This window comes from Dendrobates tinctorius, unplaced genomic scaffold (assembly GCF_039654945.1).
Source record: "Dendrobates tinctorius isolate UK_male_01 unplaced genomic scaffold, ASM3965494v1 ptg000018l, whole genome shotgun sequence".
NCBI classification, from domain to species: Eukaryota; Metazoa; Chordata; class Amphibia; order Anura; family Dendrobatidae; genus Dendrobates; species Dendrobates tinctorius.
The window spans coordinates 15,664,763-15,685,912 of NW_027361686.1; the positions used below are offsets into that span (position 1 = coordinate 15,664,763).

General features: G+C 46.4%; 2 protein-coding genes across 2 annotated transcripts in view; one reads left to right on the forward strand and one right to left on the reverse strand.

Annotated features, from left to right (window-relative positions):
* LOC141082588 (uncharacterized) overlaps positions 1-21,150 on the forward strand; it is a 321,439-nt gene that overhangs the window by 226,527 nt on the left and 73,762 nt on the right. The gene's annotated exons all lie outside the window — the stretch shown is intronic.
* Positions 481-7,213, reverse strand: LOC141082559 (endogenous retrovirus group PABLB member 1 Env polyprotein-like). Its single transcript, XM_073566495.1, has 2 exons — positions 3,916-7,213; positions 481-3,307 (listed from the first exon to the last, which is right to left on the reverse strand). The coding sequence occupies exon 2, from the start codon at positions 2,963-2,965 to the stop codon at positions 1,853-1,855; it is 1,113 nt and encodes a 370-aa protein (XP_073422596.1). The 5' UTR covers positions 2,966-3,307; positions 3,916-7,213; the 3' UTR covers positions 481-1,852.

Sequence of the window (21,150 nt, forward strand, 5' to 3'; positions counted from 1 at the left end):
GTAGGGGCCGGGGGACGCCAGTATAGGGGCAGCGCCGGGTACAGAGGTGTACCAAGATAGCGCTGCCCCGGAAGCAGAAGGAGGAACTTCTGGGTCCCCGCGGTGGGCACATGCACAGTGCGCACTCCCCGGGGGAGGCAGCGGTGCAGGCCGGGAACAGGTGACGCCAGAGCGGCTTATTCAAATTTTGAACGCTGAGGCGGCCTCAGGGCTGGAAGCGTTCAGGAGAGATGGATAGCGACCAGCATGAGGAGCTACAGCAGCCTAAGCAGCAGCAGCAGCAACATAGGCAGCATCACCAGCACCGCCAAAAGGATAAATACGGACGGGGGAGCCGGTCCAGTAGCCACTCCACGCAGCATTCAACTGCAAGGAGCAAGTCACCTGCCGTGGATCGCCCAGTGAGGGATTTGGATCCACTTCCAGAACCGGTACCTGCAACCGCGCATGGGGGGTAAGTGGATCTTCGTGAATGTTCCCCATTGTAATAGAAATAGAAAGAAAGAAAAAACCAAGAACAGGGAATGCCCCACCTGTAGGAAACCATTACCAACGCCCTGGGAGAAAAAATTATGTGACTCCTGTATACAGGAGATCCTCGGCGGTGAAACCCCGGATTATGCCGCAGACCTAAGGGCCGTAATCCGCGCAGAAATTCAGAGTGCCCTTTCATCCAAAAAACGGGAAAGGAAAGGAAGGAAGGGGGACGTGGTAATAGAGTCCCAATCAGAGAGCTTATCGTCAGGGGAAGTCACCTCCCATACTGTAAATACCGACTCGTCATCCTCCGAAGAGGAGACGGAAGGTCGTCATTGTTTCCCCCTGGACGAAGTGGATGCCTTAGTAAAGGCGGTAAGATCCACTATGGGGGTGGAAGACCCCCCGGACTGATAGATCAGTCCAGGACATTATGTTCGGAGGACTGGGTCAAAAGAAACGGAGGGTATTTCCGTTAAATAAGAACGTCCAAGCCCTCATAGATAAAGAATGGGAAAAACCGGATAGGAAAAACTCTACGGTTCCTTCCATCAAAAGAAAGTACCCATTTGATGAGGAGGCATCCACATCGTGGGATAAGGCCCCCAAACTAGACGTGGCGGTAGCCAAAGCTTCGAGAAGGTTTGCACTCCCCTTTGAAGATATGGGTACCCTGAAAGACCCGTTAGATAAAAAAGCGGATACCCTTGTCGGGGTCGTAAACGACAATGAATCCTCATTCACCAGTCATTCCAAATCATTGTGCGAGCGCAAAACATCTGGTACCGATTAAGAATGACTCAGACACGCAGCTGATTCAGTCTTAGCTAATGTCCTGCATCCACACCTGTCAGGAGCAGTACAACAACTGGCTTTTATTTACAAATACACAATACTATATTGAGTGTTAGGGGAAGGCGTGCATTAGGCGGGGTTTATGCAGTATACATCTAGTGTCCAGTCTCTCTCTGATTCGTCAAAACGTCTCCCGATGGTTACTTCTTCACATTCCTGAGTTATCTTTTTTAGGAGAAATGAAACTTAACTTAACTCTTTAGACACTGAATTTAAGTGAAAGTGAACACTGGCAGCCATCTTTAATACAGTTACATTTGCATTAGCAAGCAATTAGGAAAAACTTATTGTTTCACAGTATAAAAATATAAAAGTTATATAAGAAAATATATTTTCACCTTGACAATCCCCCCTAAACACTAAGTTTTTCCCTTAATGAAAGATCCTTCGAGACTGTCCATGTGATGGGAAAAGGGGAGGTGGATTTCTTCATCCAGACACCTCAGAAGCTCTCCCCTAGCGAGAGGCCTCCAGGCAGCTGAACCCTTCACTAACCTCACATGGAGTTCTCCCGCTGTCCCTAAACTAAGTCTCTTAACATCATCTGAGAATGGGGGGTTTTGTCTACTCTCTTGAGGGGAATATACTTAGGGATCTTCCTTAGATCAGTACCATCGTACTCTGGTGGGTCTACTTCTTGATTGAGGAAGGTGCCAGTCGGAGTTGCTTTGGCAATAACCTTTTTATACAAGGGAATAACACAACAAAGAGTTATTGATCCAATTACAAGGAGGGCAATCAGTACTATACAAGCTTGTTGAAGGAATCCCTTGAGTCCACCCAACCAGCCGGAAAAGAAAGATGTGTCTACTCCAGCATTAGTTTTCAATTCTGCTGCTAACCCAGTTATCTTTTTAAGGGCTATCATGGTTTTTCCATTCACTCCAGAGTTCTGAGGGATATAGGTACAACACTCCTCTCCCACCATCCCACAAACTCCTCCTTTCTCAGCTAATATCATATCAAGGGCTAGTCGATTTTGGAGTGTCATTCTAGTGTTAGGGCCCAATTCTTCAACTATACCTTGGAAGGCATCTTGGCTGAAATTGACAAACCTTTGTTCACTGTAATATATGTAATTGATCCATTCAACATTTTTATTAATCTGCACCTGTGGGATTATAGAAGCAAAGCCAGCATAGATCTGGTTCTGGGCTTTAAATTGGTCAGGCACCCCCCTTGGCACTCCAATAGCATCAATATATACTAGTGGATCTTCTTCATAACTCATATGGAGCTGATCGAGGCTTCTCCTTTTCCTGGTAGGTTCATCAGGTATCTTTGGATCCCAGGGTAGAATCTTGAACTGCATAGCTAGTTTAACAAGGGTGCATTGGCCTGTCCAGGCATTTGGCAACCTAGGACGGAGCTTACCATCTCCACATAACCAATAAATGTCATACATATATTGTGTATGTTTGATTAACAAGTCAGTATCTAGAGAACTATTCTCTTTGCAGAAACCTGTCTCGAAGATCCCTACTGGTGTACCTGTGGTGTCGTGGGAATTATAGCAGGTGTAATTGTCAGCTAATACAGTTACTTCTCCTGGGACCTTTAGTTTGGGTTCCTTATGAATTAGTGGGACGTAATCTGGGCAATCAGTGGGCTTCAAACCTTTCAACAAATTCATGACACAGGCAGTGGTGTTTAGGTATGCTCTGAGTATTCAACTGGTCATTCGGAATAACAAAGGTAGCTGGAGTCAAACGACCCAGAGTACAAGCACCTTTTACCCCTACTGGCAACCATTTATATGCATTGTCTCCACATACCCAGAACATGTCACTAGGTAGGTCCCATAGGGCTGAATGTTGTAATACCAGTCTATGAACTAAATCTATGAACGCAGATACATTCTGAAGCATACACCAATTTGGAAGTTGTCCTAAAGGGCTACAATACCCTACATCGGGATTTCTACAGGTGGGAGTTCCTTTCTCATATCCAGATGACTCGTTGCAAGGTATATTACCTGAAATATTAAAACAAGTTTCATTATTGCCCTGGGGAAATAAATTGGAATACTCCCAGGACGTGTTATGCAACCTTCTTTCTAGCAGTATTGGTTTGAAGGCATCAGTAGAGTGGGAAGTTACATTAAAACTAACTTGTAGGCCATACATTGGAATTTGCCCCAGGTAGGTTAACCGAGTTCTATTCCTGGGTACCCAAGCCCCCCCTTTATATGCCAGATATTGAAGGTATGTGTTACTTCCTGAAAGATTACCCTGCCACCAAGGGTATCCTACCCATCCCACAATAGGTATTCCAACAGTTGTGTTCCATAACTTCACATTATTTGTGGCATTATTAGCGAGTGTATCAGAACAACTGGTCCAGGCAAATAATTCCTCGGGTGGCACAGGAATAACAAGGAACGGAATACTAGTGGCCGATATTGGTGAATGTGTGCAGATCCAGCAATCTGCTGGAGACTGAGTGTCTTTTGACCAATCATTTAGTATTTTTTCATGATGTTGTATAAACTTATTATTCAAGGACATTGGAGAATTTAGATTGTCCCACGCAGCTACCATTATTACAGATAATGCAACAAAACCAAACCAAAACATTATGCACTCTTATGCTTTGTTAATTCCTGTGGCTAGTTTGCAATGCGATGCGTGGATCCAGGTTGGTCGTCCTTCCAACTTAACAGAAGTAGGCGTTGTCAGGAGTACTTGGTAAGGTCCTTGATATCGGGGTTCAAGGGTCTTTCTGGAGTGTTTCTTGACATATACGTAATCACCAGGTTGTAGACAGTGAGTTCCTTCCACACTATCTGGATCTGGAATGGAAGAGAAAACTAGAGAATGCATTTGAGTTAAATGCTTTTGCAACTGGATTACATAACTTGTCAAATTATCCACATTGAGTGTTAAGACCTGTGGGTAGTACAACCCTGTGTTCGGTGGTCTTCCAAACAGTATCTCGAAGGGTGACAGTTTAGTTTTCCCCGTGGGTGTGTACCTTACTGAGAATAATGCTAATGGGAGACACTCTGGCCATGGTTTATGGGTTTGTTCCATTGTTTTCTGTATTTTCAATTTTAGTGTCCCGTTCATTCTCTCTACCTTCCCTGAACTCTGTGGGTGGTAGGGTGTATGAAATGCTTGTTCTACACCTATCATTTGCATTACATTTTGCATTACCTCAGCAGTAAAGTGTGTACCTCTGTCTGATTCAATTGTTTCAGGGACACCGAATCGTGGTACTAGTTCCATCACCAGTTTCTTTGCAGTAGCTCGAGCTGTAGCCGTTTTCACCGGGTAGGCCTCTGGCCATCCAGAGAAGAGATCTACACATACTAGGATATTTGCATACACTCCTACCTTGGTAGCTGTATGTCGTCAATCTGCCGTCTCTGAAACGGGTAGAGAGGCCTAGGTGTCGCTTTCTTAGGGACTTTTACTGTTTTACCTGGGTTGTGCTGTGCACAGATGAGGCATGATTGTACAAGTTTCGCGGCTGCGCAACTGAAGCCAGGAGCGATCCAGAAGGCATCTACCATGGCACACATGTGACTTTTTGAGGTGTGATTGGGGCCATGTGCTGCTTGCGCCATGATTGGGAACAGGGACTTTGGTGGGCACATTTTATCCTTATTCTCCCATACTCCATTTGAGTTCAGCTCAGCTCCCAGTCTCCCTCGGTGTACCTTCTCTGTTTGGGCAGCCTTTTGCTGGAGGGATTTCAGGACATCTAGACCCAATGTGGCTGGAATACGCTGACTCCCCGCCACCGTCCACTGCTCTCTCTAGGCCACCTTGTGCTATTTTAGCAGCCTCGTTCGCCCTTCTATTGCCCTCTACCTCCACGGAGTCACCTTTGTGTGTGCTTTTACCTTGACAATGCCAACCTGGACTGGTAACATCAATGCCTCCATCAATTGTTTCACCAGCTCTGCATTTTTAATGGGCTTCGAATCTGTGAAAATATTAGCGACTTTACCTGCAGCGGCTCTACACGCCTCAGTGAGTGCCTTCAACTCTGCCTCCTGCGCCGACATGTGAGGAGAGAGTGGTTCCGCTCGGATTACCTCATGTGAGGATACTACTGCATATCCAGTGTAGAATCGTCCATCCTGGTGGTATCTGGGGCCATCTACAAAAAAGAAACTCAAAGTCTGCATTAGAAACAGGTTTTTCATGAATGTGTGCAAACCCAACTGTCTCCTGACTCATCAGTTCTATGCAGACATGTTCATGCGTCATGTCAAAGTATCTTTCCTCACGCGCTAATATGGTCACCAATTCCCCCTTTTCTGAATCCACAGGCAGGAGGGTGGCTGGATTCAGAACGTTACATCTTTTGAGGAGTGACATACTCAGGAATTAGTAGAGCACACTCAAGTCAGAGCTGTCTGGCCATAGACAGAAGTTTTGGTTGAACTTGTAGGAGTATGGCATGGATGTCATGTGGGGAATAGATTGTCAAAAGAAACGTCAGTGTCATCTCACATGCCTTTCCTATTACGTCTCCACTTTTTTCCTTGTGCTCCAGCATACATGACAGGTCGTTTTATTGTCCTTGTTTGCTCAATTTCTTTAGCTACCTTAAGGAGGTCTTTCGGATCTACATGTCTCCATTCAGGTCTGGCTGTCTGTACTGCGTCTCGTAAGTCTTTGTTCATACCGTCAATGAATGCATCCACCAGTATTCTAACATCAAGTGGGTTTATGCAAATGTACCCCATGTCTGCCCATTTCAGCTGTAACCGTCCGGTATATCTCTACTCTCTCTCCTCTTTGCTGTGTCACATTAGTCAGGAGTACAGACTGCTCTGATTGTTCCACTGCAGCCCATTGTCTTAGTGACTCACAGTACGTCTCCCCAGATCGTGCAGATTTATCATCCATGCCCCAAGCCTGATTCTTTGTCACATCTGTGTGTCTTAATTATATGATCTAGTGCGTCACCTGCCTTTAAACTCACCAACCTCTCTAAGTCTGCCCAGGTACACTTATATGTTTGCTGTACTTCCTTTATGTGTCTGTAAAACGGGAATGGTTGGTCTTCAGGGGCAGGCAGCTGCTTCAGCAAAGCTAGCTGGTCAGAGGGGCTCCAGGGATAATACACCTGTATCTTTCTTATTCTAGTCACACTTCTAGGTCCTGATGGGGTTGGCCGTCTGATATCTACTGTCAGCTTACTCCTCAAGGGCCAATGTCCCCACTACCCACTATCCACACTATTATGTCAGCTTCTTATGATCTTGTCTGGATAGGATTTAGTGCAATTCTCTTAGGTCAGTAGCACAGGTCACACAATTAGCTATTCAGTCTGGATTTGTCTGAGTCTGACCACAGTGTTTACAAGTCCATCTGTTTTGTCTGGGTCTCTGGTTACACTTTGTCAATCAAACATTCATAATACACCTTCCATACTGCTGCACATTCTCAAGCATCATTTATTCACTTGCTATTTTCTTCCCTTGTCTGTGCCTTTTTGTACATCCAAACATTCACACTCTGGTATTTTTGCCTTTTTCAATGTTTGTCCCACTTGTTTTACTGCTTCCTTCCTTCTCTGTCTCTTGTAATTTGACACAATTTGCTATACAAATCAATCACACAACTAGAAGCAGGTTCAAACACATTAATGACCAAGCAATCACTTACAATTCCCTTCTAAATTAGGCACCATATCTTACTTTTAACTTCCAATCTTCAATTAAGTACTGTTGCTTTAAAATGCACAAATCTTTCAGCGTGTACCTTACGGATAGAATTACAGAGAATTTTGAGCACAGCTCACACTCAGCAGAGATAAGAGCGAAGGGAGAAGAAAAACTACGCAGCGCCATCCTTCACCCCTCCCGTCAGAATGCAGCGTCGTCCTTCACAGAATTCTGTAGTTCTTTAGACTTATCAAAACAATTTCTACAAAGAAACTCAAAATCACGGGATTTCACTGTAAGAGCAGATAACTGTATAATGAGATTAACCATGCCTTGCCCTTTTTCTGGCCAAATGCATTCAGGAAACTTTACAATGTAATGCCACATATAACACGAACTATATCATTACTCAATTCATTCAGTCTCAGATGTAGATTTGAAATATCTATAACGCATCTGTCCGGGATACGGCAATGCTCGGGTGTCCTGTAATCATATATAGGGCCTGCAGTGTGTAACACTATATCACAGGGCAAATTCCCTCCATGGGTGGACATAGCGTCTCCTGGATGCAAGGGGCCATAATTGGCAAGGTAGGCCTGACACTCTTGGGTTATGGCTGGGCCTCCCTTTTTAGCTATCTGTTGGGCCAAACCACCTCTATGCGACAGGGTAGAGTTAGCTGGGTTCACTATGGCTCCTACCTGGTGGGTAACTATGTCCCCATACCCCACTGAGAAAAGAACCTGGGAGCCCTGAGGTGTGATGTAATAGCGTGAATGACAGGGGAACCAGATTTCAGGGTCATGGGGCAACCTAGAGGATTTGTTGAGAGGGGTAGGTAGTGGGCTCCTTCCGGGCCGGGGGGTTTCGAACGGACCTAATAGCAGTGGCGGGGCAGGGGGAATTGTAGCAACCTGATTGTCAGAATCTTCTGATTCCTCATCATCTCCGATAGCTTGGCGCCTCATACGCATTACGGACCGGAAAGCCGTACTGCCGGTCAGGGCATCAAGAGTGAAGGGACCTTGACCAGGTGTATTTACAAATATCACAGTGGGTTGCACCGGGAGACTAGGCCCAGAGGCCGGAACAGAAACAGGAACATTAGAGGTGGGAACAGCATCGGTCGGTGCCGGAGGTTTCTCAGGAAGTGGTGGTCCCTGATAGTACTCGCCGGAAAGTGTTACCAGCGGACATAGTGGCTGGGGAGGAATTCCGGGTGCACCAAGATGGCTGCCGGTGGAGGCGTGGCATGCCCCACTTCCGTCCATGGTCTGGGCGGAACCCCAAGGACGGCCCGCCCCACACACACGGCAGGTTTCCACCCAGGTTGGATTCTGCACGCCACAAACAGGACACACCCACGTTTCTGGAGAGCTCGTCTTGTCGCCATTATAGGGCGGTGGTTGGGACTGCATTTTCATCATCAGTGGCACGGCGGCCATTTTACAATCTATAAGATCACAGTTCAAAGGCATTTTATAACCAAACACAGGTTCCGCATTGTCTGATCCTCCTTCCCCATCAATCTCTTTCCATCCTTCATTCTTCAAGCCTCGCGCAACTCGCAGATGAGCTTGTGCTTGTTCTAACAATCCTTTATCTTTCAACATGCCTCGTTTGTTCTCTATGAGATTATGCCACATAGCCGGCTGTAATCTCCCTGACGAGGGCAATCCTACATGCTTATACAATCTCTCAACATTCTTGACTGCCTTCTTGCCTTCCCGTGACGCTACTATTGCCTTGACCTCCACAGCATCCTCATCTAACTTGTGGGGCACAGACTTCTTCTGCTTTAAGATACGCAGCATGACTCTTACAGAATACTATGGTTCTCTGCAGAAAAACCACTGGTAGCGATATCAACACTGATGTTCCACAGTACGGAGCCTCACGTTCGACGTACTAGGAAAAGAGCCTCGCGCTCAATATTTCCTTTCCCTAACCTTGAACAGCAGTGATTAACAGATTATCCTGCCACGATATTCCAACAGTCGGGAGGCGGTCTCCTAGTGAGAGCCCTCCACAGAAATACAGGTGGTCCCTTCTCGGGACGTCTTAATTACCTAGCTGGTACAATATCACAGAGGCTGCGTCTCCTATCCCTTCCTCTGCCCCACAATCTGCAACTAGCTCAATTTATCACTCCACTTCACTACTAGACAATAGTCACGGGTAGGGTGGTTGATTGGAGTACAATGACCGGTGGAGGAGGTGTGGTGTACACGAGGACGCGCAGAATGCGACGTCTCTCAGTTGCTGGTTCAGAGCGTGGCACAGGATCGCACTCAGTCTCACCACTCGACCGGTCACCCCTCAGACCCAAGGAGACCACAGACAAACCAATAACGGCTGAGACACTAGCAAGTGTGACACATACAGTGTATATGATCTCACTTACCGTGTTTTGGAGGGTGATCAGTCCTCGAGGTCAGCCACTACAGGTATCATCCACAGACATCCAGGCATGGGTCCAGAGGAGCCTCGGATCACTGTCCACGCCCCCCGTTGGGCTCCAAATTGTCGGGGTCGTAAACGACAATGAATCCTCATTCACCAGTCATTCCAAATCATTGTGCGAGCGCAAAACATCTGGTACCGATTAAGAATGACTCAGACACGCAGCTGATTCAGTCTTAGCTAATGTCCTGCATCCACACCTGTCAGGAGCAGTACAACAACTGGCTTTTATTTACAAATACACAATACTATATTGAGTGTTAGGGGAAGGCGTGCATTAGGCGGGGTTTATGCAGTATACATCTAGTGTCCAGTCTCTCTCTGATTCGTCAAAACGTCTCCCGATGGTTACGTCTTCTTCACATTCCTGAGTTATCTTTTTTAGGAGAAATGAAACTTAACTTAACTCTTTAGACACTGAATTTAAGTGAAAGTGAACACTGGCAGCCATCTTTAATACAGTTACATTTGCATTAGCAAGCAATTAGGAAAAACTTATTGTTTCACAGTATAAAAATATAAAAGTTATATAAGAAAATATATTTTCACCTTGACACCCTACTTAAGGGCACCTGGGAATCAGCAGGGGGAAACATCAGGCCGGCGGTAGCGGCAACCTGTACCTCCAGAGCTCTTATGGTATGGATAGACCAATTGGAGAGAGAGATAAGGGAAGGGGTTCCCAGATATAAAATCCTGGAATCCATGCCAATGATAAGAGGGGCGGCAGCCTTCCTGGCCGACTCTTCGGCTGATTCGATAAGGTTGTCATCCAAAACGGCAGCCTTGTCGAATGCGGCTAGAAGAGCTTTATGGTTAAAATGTTGGCCTGGAGATCTCCAGACAAAAATGAAGTTATGCGCCATTCCCTGCAAAGGAAAATTCCTCTTCGGGGAAACCTTGGATGACATTCTCGAAAAGGCAGGCGACAAAAAGAAAGGCTTCCCAAACCTAGGACCAGTGAGCGTCACAGGCTTTAAACGGTCCTTTCGGAACAGAAAGTTCTTTCAGAGGAGACCCCCGAGAGACCAAAAATGGGAAGACAGAAGAAGAGACAGGGGGTTCATCTTCGGTAACTCGTCCTGGGATAAAAAACCCGCCAAGTGACTGTGGGCTCAGGGTGGGAGGGAGACTAAGTTTTTTCCTCCCAGCCTGGGAGAAAATATCCAACAATCCCTGGCTGATAAATCTTGTAAGATCAGGATTAAGGATAAACTTTTGTTCTCTCCCGCCGCAAAAATATATAGTTACCCCGATAAGGTCGTCAAAAAACGAACAGGACGCCCTCGAAAAGGAGGTCCTGGGTATGTTGGACAAAAAAGTCCTACAGGAGGTTCCCCCACAGGAGAGAGGCAGGGGGTTCTACTCGCCTCTCTTCCTGGTAACCAAACCAGACGGCACCTTCCGCACCATCATAAATTTAAAAAGACTGAATTGCTATATCAAGAACGAAAAATTCAAGATGGAATCGATCAAATCGACCATCAAAATTCTCTTTCCGCAATGCTTTATGGTGGTCTTAGACCTCAGCGATGCCTACTACCATGTCCCCATTCACAAAGAATCCAGGCAATACCTCAGGCTAGCAGTCTCGATAGCAGGAGAAATAAGAGAATTCCAATACAAGGCCCTGCCATTTGGGATCTCAGTGGCTCCACGGATCTTTACGAAATTGGTGGCAGAGCTGATGGCTCACATAAGAGAACAGGATGTTCTGATAGTGCCTTATTTGGACGACTTTTTAATAGCGAGCAACTCAGGCCAGAAATGCACAGAACAGAGGGACAGAGTGATGAGCACTCTAAAAAACCTTGGGTGGCTTCTGAACCTGAAAAAGTCAAGGCTGGAACCAAGGAGAGTCCAGGAGTTTTTAGGCCTGACACTGGATTCAAACATCCAAGTGTGTTACTTGCCAGATCACAAAAGGGACAGAATTATTCATATGGTACAAAAAGCGAGACAAAACCCTTCTATGACACTAAGACGAGCAATGTCCCTGTTAGGGTCCCTCTCTGCATGCTTGCCGGCGGTCCAGTGGGCACAAATACACATGAGGGATCTGCAGTGGGATATCCTGACCAACCAGCGGGCTTTAGGAGACCACTTGGAACATCATATTACGCTAGTTTCAAAAACTATTCATTCCCTAGCCTGGTGGGAGGACAAAAACAACTTGTCCAAAGGGATCCCCTGGGAGGCCAAGATCACACATGTAATTACCACCGACGCCAGTCCTGTGGGATGGGGTGCACACATGGGCATCAGTGTGGCTCAAGGGGGATGGAGAAATCAAGAACTAAAAGCCTCCTCGAATCAAAAAGAACTGCTAGTAGTAAATTATGCCGAGTCACTTTTTGCCAGCATTAAAGGGGCATCATGTCCGGATATTCTCGGACAACCGAGTAACAGTAGCCTATATAAACCACCAGGGGGGAACCAGGTCCAGAACGCTAATGGAGGCATCCTCCGAGATATTCAGGTTAGCCGAGGAAAACTTACTGTCCCTATCGGCGCTACACATACGGGGAGTAGAGAACCAGACAGCAGACTTTCTGAGCCGTACCCAACTACATCAAGGGGAGTGGGCTCTAAATCAGTCCGTTTTTCAGAAGATTGTGGAAATGTGGGGAACCCCAGACATAGACTTATTTGCAGACCACAAAAACAAAAAAGTGGAAGCATTCTGTTCTCTAAATCCCAAGGGGAATCCTCAGACCCTAGACGCATTTATGCTCCCATGGACACGGGGACTACTGTATGCCTTCCCACCGACCATTCTCCTCCCGGCGGTGATAAGGAAAGTCAGGGAAGAGGGGGCTCGGGTAATACTTATAGCCCCTTTCTGGGCAAAAAGAACATGGTTTTCATGGCTCAGAATAATGTCAGTAACCGACCCCTGGGTTCTACCAGATCTCCCCGACCTTCTATCACAGGCTCCTGTGCTACACCCCCAAGCAGTGAACCTCCATTTAACAGCATGGAATTTGAAAGGTCACTGCTGAGGGGGAAAGGATTTTCAGAAAATCTAATTTCCACGTTACAAAAAAGTAGAAAACCAGTTACAATCAAAGCCTATGGTAGAACCTGGAGAAAATTCCTATCCAGTTCGGGGGCAAAGGTTCAGGATGGAATACAAATGGATAAAATCCTGGAATTCCTCCAAAGGGGGTTAGAACAGGGACTAGCGACTAACACACTGAGGGTACAGGTAGCGGCCCTAAACGCCCTCTATAATCAGGAGGTGGCGAGCGACCCTTGGGTATCACGGTTTATGAGGGCCGCAGCCAGGTCTAGACCAATAGCTACCCAGAAAGTACCATCATGGGACTTGAACTTGGTGTTGTCAGCCCTAACAGGACCTCCGTTCGAGCCTATCCAGTCAGCTCCACTAAAGACCCTATCATTAAAAACGATACTGCTAGTGGCCCTAACATCTGCTCGCAGAGTGAGTGTCATTCAAGCCTTATCGGCAATACCCCCATTCATTAAAATTATGGAGGATAGAATTATATTGAAACCTGACCCTGCATATTTGCCCAAGGTAGCAACACACTTCCATAGATCACAGGAGGTAGTCCTTCCTTCCTTCTGCCCAAACCCTACGAATAGAGGAGAGGAGAAATTTCACACATTAGATGTGAAGAGGTGCTTAGTACACTACCTAGAGGCCACCAAGGGATGTAGGAAGGAAGGATCTCTCTTTGTGTGTTTCCAGGGACCTCGAAAGGGGCTCGGGGCATCCAAAAGTACCCTGGCAAGATGGATAAGGGATGCGATTGCCCTGGCATACTCATGCAGCGGGAATACCATCCCGGAGGGTCTAAAAGCCCACTCTACGAGAGCAATGGCGACCTCATGGGCAGAAAGTTCAGAGGTATCAATAGAACAGATCTGTAAGGCGGCCACCTGGTCAACACCTTCTACCTTTTTCAGACACTATCGCCTAGATCTAGCCTCTGCGTCTGACCTGACCTTCGGGAGAAGGGTCCTTCAGGCGGTAGTCCCTCCCTAAGCTACCAATCTCTGAAATTCTCTCCGTGGTGCTGTCATGGGTGAGGGAGAATAGCTTAGTTACTCACCGATAACGGTGTTTCTCGGAACCCTTGACAGCACCCGCTTAATTCCCCCCCTTTTTTTCACGTGTGCGGTGAGCACGATTTAATGTGTGTAGAGTGTGTTCTTAGACACGAGGCTTCTCTATAAGTATACAAATTATAATGTTATGTATATACTTTTGTTATTTACTAACCGGGAGACCCTCTGATGCTCTGTAACCAACTGGGGGCGGAGGAGAGGTGCCGCTCTTTTGTCTGTAGGTTCCTGTCCTTGATGGGCGGACCCCCTCCGTGGTGCTGTCATGGGTTCCGAGAAACACCGTTATCGGTGAGTAACTAAGCTAATCTGCACCGCTTCACGTGAGCTACCTTTGCCTCTGCTGTGATTAGTCAGTGCGATGACATAATCGGCCAGCACCAGCGTGTACATGCCACAAGCACAAGTGGAGCATGTGGGACTAGCAGAGCGCCAGGGTAACTATAGCTAGGTGAGTATGTGGTGTTTTTTTTTTTTTTATTAAAGTGCATGGAATGTATGCCTATGTGAGGGCTTGTAATGTATATAGTTTGCTTTGGGGGCTCTTACTGTATATATAGTTATGTGGGGGCTCTTACTGTATAGAGTGGCCTATTTGAGTGCTTGTACTGCATATAGTAGCATATGTAAGGGCTCATGTAGTATGTAATATGCTATGTGAGGGTTCATGCTGTATATAGGTAGCTGTATGGGGGCTCACACTATATAGGGGACTATGTGGGGTTCATGTTGTATATTAGAACTGTAGTGCAGCGCTCACCAAGTGTGTTGGGGGACTCTCGCTTGGCAATGGGATTCAGGCACACAGGAACTATTTTCTCCCTTAAACAGTCCATGCGGTTTATTATCCACTCATAAACCATTGTTTATACGGCCTGTTTCACACTTCCGTTTTTTCAAATCCGTCAAAATCCGTTGTTTTCCGTAAAAAAACGGATCCGCCATTTTTTGCAGGATCCGTTTTTTTGTCCCATAGACTTCCATTACGGTTACCGCGGATCCGTCAAAAAAACGGATCCGTTTGCATCAGTTTCCGTCAAAAAAACGGAAACGGATCCGTTTGGCGGACACAAAAACGGAAGTGTGAAACAGGCCTACAACACATACAGTGGGGCAAAAAAGTATTTAGTCAGTCAGCAATAGTGCAAGTTCCACCACTTAAAAAGATGAGAGGCGTCTGTAATTTACATCATAGGTAGACCTCAACTATGGGAGACAAACTGAGAAAAAAAAATCCAGAAAATCACATTGTCTGGTTTTTTTTTCATTTTATTTGCATATTATGGTGGAAAATAAGTATTTGGTCAGAAACAAAATTTCATCTCAATACTTTGTGATATATCCTTTGTTGGCAATGACAGAGGTCAAACGTTTTCTGTAAGTCTACACAAGGTTGCCACAAACTGTTGTTGGTATGTTGGCCCATTCCTCCATGCAGATCTCCTCTAGAGCAGTGATGTTTTTGGCTTTTCGCTTGGCAACACGGACTTTCAACTCCCTCCAAAGGTTTTCTATAGGGTTGAGATCTGGAGACTGGCTAGGCCACTCCAGGACCTTGAAATGCTTCTTACGAAGCCACTCCTTCGTTGCCCTGGCGGTGTGCTTTGGATCATTGTCATGTTGAAAGACCCAGCCACGTTTCATCATCAATGCCCTTGCTGATGGAAGGAGATTTGCACTCAAAATCTCACGATACATTGCCCCATTCATTCTTTCATGTACCCGGATCAGTCGTCCTGGCCCCTTTGCAGAGAAACAGCCCCAAAGCATGATGTTTCCACCACCATGCTTTACAGTAGGTATGGTGTTTGATGGATGCAACTCCGTATTCTTTTTCCTCCAAACACGACAAGTTGTGTTTCTACCAAACAGTTCCAGTTTGGTTTCATCAGACCATAGGACATTCTCCCAAAACTCCTCTGGATCATCCAAATGCTCTCTAGCAAACTTCAGACGGGCCCGGACATGTACAGGCTTAAGCAGTGAGACACGTCTGGCACTGCAGGATCTGAGTCCATGGTGGCGTAGTGTGTTACTTATGGTAGGCCTTGTTACATTGGTCCCAGCTCTCTGCAGTTCATTCATTAGGTCCCCCCGCATGGTTCTGGGATTTTTGCTCACCGTTCTTGTGATCATTCTGACCCCACGGGGTGGGATTTTGCGTGGAGCACCAGATCGAGGGAGATTATCAGTGGTCTTGTATGTCTTCCATTTTCTAATTATTGCTCCCACAGTTGATTTCTTCACTCCAAGCTGGTTGGCTATTGCAGATTCAGTCTTCCCAGCCTGGTGCAGGGCTACAATTTTGTTTCTGGTGTCCTTTGACAGCTCTTTGGTCTTCACCATAGTGGAGTTTGGAGTCAGACTGTTTGAGGGTGTGCACAGGTGTCTTTTTATACTGATAACAAGTTTAAACAGGTGCCATTACTACAGGTAATAAGTTGAGGAAAGAGGAGACTCTTAAAGAAGAAGTTACAGGTCTGTGAGAGCCAAAAATCTTGATTGCTTGTTTCTGACCAAATACTTATTTTCCACCATAATATGCAAATAAAATGAAAAAAAAAAACAGACAATGTGATTTTCTGGATTTTTTTTTTCTCAGTTTGTCTCCCATAGTTGAGGTCTACCTATGATGTAAATTACAGACGCCTCTCATCTTTTTAAGTGGTGGAACTTGCACTATTGCTGACTGACTAAATACTTTTTTTCCCCACTGTACGTAACTTACAGTTCAAAGTACATGGCTTCCTTCATTGGACAGATACTACACCCGCCAGTCCTCCTCTGACTAGTTCCCGGGGGTTGTCCGTGCGCCGTGTCAATGTCTCCACACATATAGCATTACACGACATTAGATCGCAATCTCTAATCATGCTCAACCTCACTTAGCCAAGTTACCGTGGGAGACCGCACAGTTCATAGTAACCCCTTTGTCCGAGGTTACTTTTCAGGAGCTCTGCTCCATACACTGACCTCTTGTCAGTCCTAACCTCCAGAGATGCTTCCTATCTGGGATTACTGTCCTGGAAAATGCCTTTCTCAACAGGCTTCCGACAGTTCCAGACCTTCGGAAGGACGGTAGCTTCCCCACCACAATGCCGTCACACTCTGCCAGTACATGGTCTCACCCTGTGCGCTTCAGGAATCCGGTCCACTCGCAGGACCTTCCAAAACAAAGACTATTCAGGTACACAGCCTCACCATGTGCTCTTCAGGAATCCGGTCCACTCACAAGACCTTCTAACACACAGAGACCTGTCCCCTTCCAGGACCTTAAAACACTACCATGTGACCAAGCCACAGACACATTATGTAGCTGTAAGCACCCCTGTAGTTGGCAGGTGTGTGTGATTAGCCAGTCCCACCAAGCTCTCCAGCTAACCTTGTAAGCCCCCCTTATAAACTAAACACTTGTAGAACAACAAGTCCTAGAACAGCAACATTTCGGGCTTACAGCGCAGAGGACATCTTTTCAGTGGGTCCCTAACCAGGTAACCTTGATTACAACACATTGATGCACCCTAATAGTGGATGTAGGAGACGACTGCACGGTTACTGAAAATGATCTCTATATCAGGAGGACCAGCATGGATATTACCGCCATATGGTCAGTGGTAAATACCAGTCCTTCAAAACATATAAGTAATTACTGCACAGTTTTATAGATGGTGACTTACCGCTGACGGTCTTTCTAATGGAATCGTTCACTTTTCACGTCTTTTCCATCTACCCCAGATCGACAATGGCAACTTCTCCAGCCAGGACTCGGCTGCAGAGATTACAAGAAAGACACGTTTCACTTCTCATATTCCAGCCCCATCATTATCTATCTCCAACCTGCACAAACCCCTCATCCTGCTGATACCTCAATGCTGAGCCGCTGTTGCCATATGTGTCCCTATTACTGCACCTACTGTGTGGTTCTGTGTGCCCTTCAAATTCTAAAGCAATCCTCTAGAATATAGTAATGCCGGGTGCAAGTGCCTTAGAAAACAGTTCCCACATTTTGTACCCTAGAATGTAATAATGCCCGTGTGCCCCTTTGATAGTCACAGTAACCTGAGTTCCCCTATAACAAGTGCCCACTTTACATTTAATAATGTCCCGAGTCTCCCCCCTGAACAGCTCCCTTATAAACAGTGCTCTCTTATACACAGTATAATACCCCCTCACTGTATATATACTGACCACTCAGTATCCCCCAAACTATTTGATGGCTCCAACATTGTATGATAGCCCCCTCACTGTAATCTCCACACTGTATGATGGCCCCCTAGATAGCCGCCATATAGTTTAATACACCAAATAGTCTTCAATATAGTATAATGCAGCCCCCATAGGCAGACTCTATATAGTATAATGCAGCCCACCCATAAGCACTCTTCAGAATAATGCAGCCCCCCATAGGCAGATTGTATATTATAATGCAGCCCCCCCATAGGCAGACTGTAATGTATGGCAGCACCCCCCCATAGGCAGGCTGTAATGTAAGGCAGCCCCCCATAGGCAGGCTGTAATGTAAGGCAGCCACCCATAGGCAGACTGTAATGTAAGGCAGCACCCCCATAGGCAAACTGTAATGTAAGGCAGCACCCCCATAGGCAGACTGTAATGTAAGGCAGCACCCCCCATAGGCAGACTGTAATGTAAGGCAGCACCCCCCATAGGCAGACTGTAATGTAATTCAGCACCCCCCTTAGGCAGACTGTAATAAAAGGCCCCCCCATAGGCAGACTGTAATGTAAGGCAGCACCCCCCATAGGCAGATTGTAATGCAAGGCAGCACCCCCCATAGGCAGACTGTAATGCAAGGCAGCACCCCCCTTAGGCAGACTATAATTTAAGGCAGCACCCCCCATAGGCAGACTATAATTTAAGGCAGCAGCCCTCAATGAGCAGACTGTAATATAATGCACCTCCCCATAGGCATACTGTAATGTAAGGCAGCACCCCCATAGGCAGACTGTAATATAATGCAGCTCCATAAAAAGATAAATCCAATACTCGCCTCTCTTCCTCCTGGCTCCTGTGCTGCTCCGAGTTCCCGCTCATCTTCTGACAGCGGGCATTGGGCAGTGACGTTATCGTGCCCACTGTCAGTGTCTGCATCAGACGCTGAAAGGGGGATGATGGGAGGAGCGCTTGCTCCTTCTCTCATCAATGTGGTGAGCTGTATCTGCATGCAGCCGATACAGTTGAACTGGCGATGACGGGCGGGGGGCCAAATGCTGGCACCGGGCCCCCTGCCTGCTCAGTGGCCCCATAGCAGCCGGGCGGCATAGGAGGGAGACTATTCTCCCTGCTCTGCCGCAGAATGTAACTGTATGGGTGCACTGTGCACGCTAATAGTTACAGTAGCGTAGAACCGGTTGGGCCCCCTAAGAGCGCGAGGCCCGGGGCCATGGCCCTCTCTGCCTCCCCCCCAAACCCCCCCCCCGGTAGCTGTGCTATTAATAGGGAGCTATGTGAAGGCTAGTACTGTTTCTAGGGAGATTATATATATAATCACTAGGCACAGTATTAGCCGTCTCGTAACTGCCTAAAGTGTGAGCCTTCACATAGCTTCCTACATACAATACAGTATGTACCCCCATAAAGCCTCCTATACATCATAGGAGCCCGCACATAGCCTATGTACAGTATGAGCCACACATCGCCTCCTATATCCAGTATGAACCCGCGCATAGCCTCCTATATACAGTATGAGCCCACACATAGCCTCCTATGTACAGTATGAGCCCCACATAGTCTCTTATATACAACATGAACCCCACATAGCTACCTACAGGGCCTTGCGAAAGTATTCGGCTACCTGGAACTTTTCAACCTTTTCCCACGTATCATGCTTCAAACATAAAGATACCAAATGTAAATTTTTGGTGAGGAATCAACAAGTGGGACACAATTGTGAAGTTGAACGAAATTTATTGGTTATTTTAAATTTTTGTGGAAATACAAAAATTTAAAAGTGGGGCGTGCAATATTCAGCCCCTTTACTTTCATTGCAACAAACTCACTCCAGAAGTTCATTGTGGATCTCTGAATGATCCATTGTTGTCCTGTAATGACTAATGATGATAAATATAATCCACCTGTGTGTAATCAAGTCTCCGTATAAATGCACCTGCTCTGTGATAGTTTCAGGTTCTGTTTGAAGCACAGATAGCATCATGAAGACCAAGGAACACAACAGGCAGGTCCGTGATATTATTGTGGAGAAGTTTAAAGTCGGATTTGGATATAAAATGTTTTCCAAAACTTTAAACATCCCACGGAGCACTGTGCAAGCGATCATATTGAAATGGAAGGCGTATCATACCACTGCAAATCTACCAAGACTCGGCCGTCCCTCTAAACTTTCATCTCAAACAAGAAGACTGATCAGAGATGCAGTCAAGAGGCCCATGATCACTCTGGATGAACTGCAGAGATCTACAGCTGAGGTGGGACAGTCTGTCCATAAGACAACAATCAGTCGTACACTGTACAAATCTGGCCTTTATGGTAGAGTGGCAAGAAGAAAGCCATTTCCCAAATATATCCATAAAAAGTGTCATTAGGCCTCATTCACACGTACAGTTTTTTTCGCGTTTCCGTGGCGGTATTTTCCGCGCGTTTTTGCCGCGAAAAATAAGCATCCCAAGCATTCCTGTGGAATTCCGCAATGCTGTGCTAATGCTGCGGTTTTTACCGCGGCGGAATCGCTTTGCGGTAAATAACGCAGTTTGCTCATTAATTTCGCGGAATCACAGCTATCCCGCACCCATAGGAATGCATTGTTCTGCTTACTTTCCGCATGTGGCTGTGCACACCATGAGAAAAGTAAGCAGAACATTTGCGGATGATACCGACGGTCCGGAGGAGAGGAGACTGTCCTCCGGGCTTTGGGTACCATATCCCTGTAAAAAGAATTAAAAAAAAAAAAAAAAAAAAATGTTCTCACCTTCTGACGTCCCGCACAGCCTTCCCGCCTCTCTCCACGCTCCCGGTCCCAGTAAGCCTTTGCGAGCGATGACGTCCGTTCTCAGGGGATCGCTAAGTCTCGCGGTCATTCGTGCGATGTCATCGCGAATGACCGCGAGACGTCGCGATCCTGCGAGAACGGACGTCATCGCGGTAATTGTCGCAAAGGATTACTGGGACCGGGAGCGTGGAGAGAGGCAGGAAGGCTGCACGGAATGTCGGAAGGTGAGAATAACAATATTTTTATTATTTTTTACATTCTATCTTTTACTATTGAAGCCGCATAGGTGGCCTCAATAGTAAAAAGTTGGTCACACTCGTCAAACATTTTCCCGCGGAATGGAATTCCGGAATTCTCGCGGTAATTTCCGCAAGAGTTCCGGTACGTGTGAACCCAGCCTTAAAGTTTGCAACAAGCCACCTGGGAGACACACCAAACATGTGGAAGAAGGTGCTCTGGTCAGATGAAACCAAAATTGAACTTTTTGGCAACAATGCCAAACGATATGTTTGGTGTAAAGGCAACACCGCACATCACCCTGAACACACCATCCCCACTGTCAAACGTGGTGGCAGCATCATGGTTTGGGACTGCTTTTCTTCAGCAGGGACATTGAAGCCGGTTAAAATTGATTGGAAGATAAATCGAGCCAAATAGAGGACCATTCTTGAAG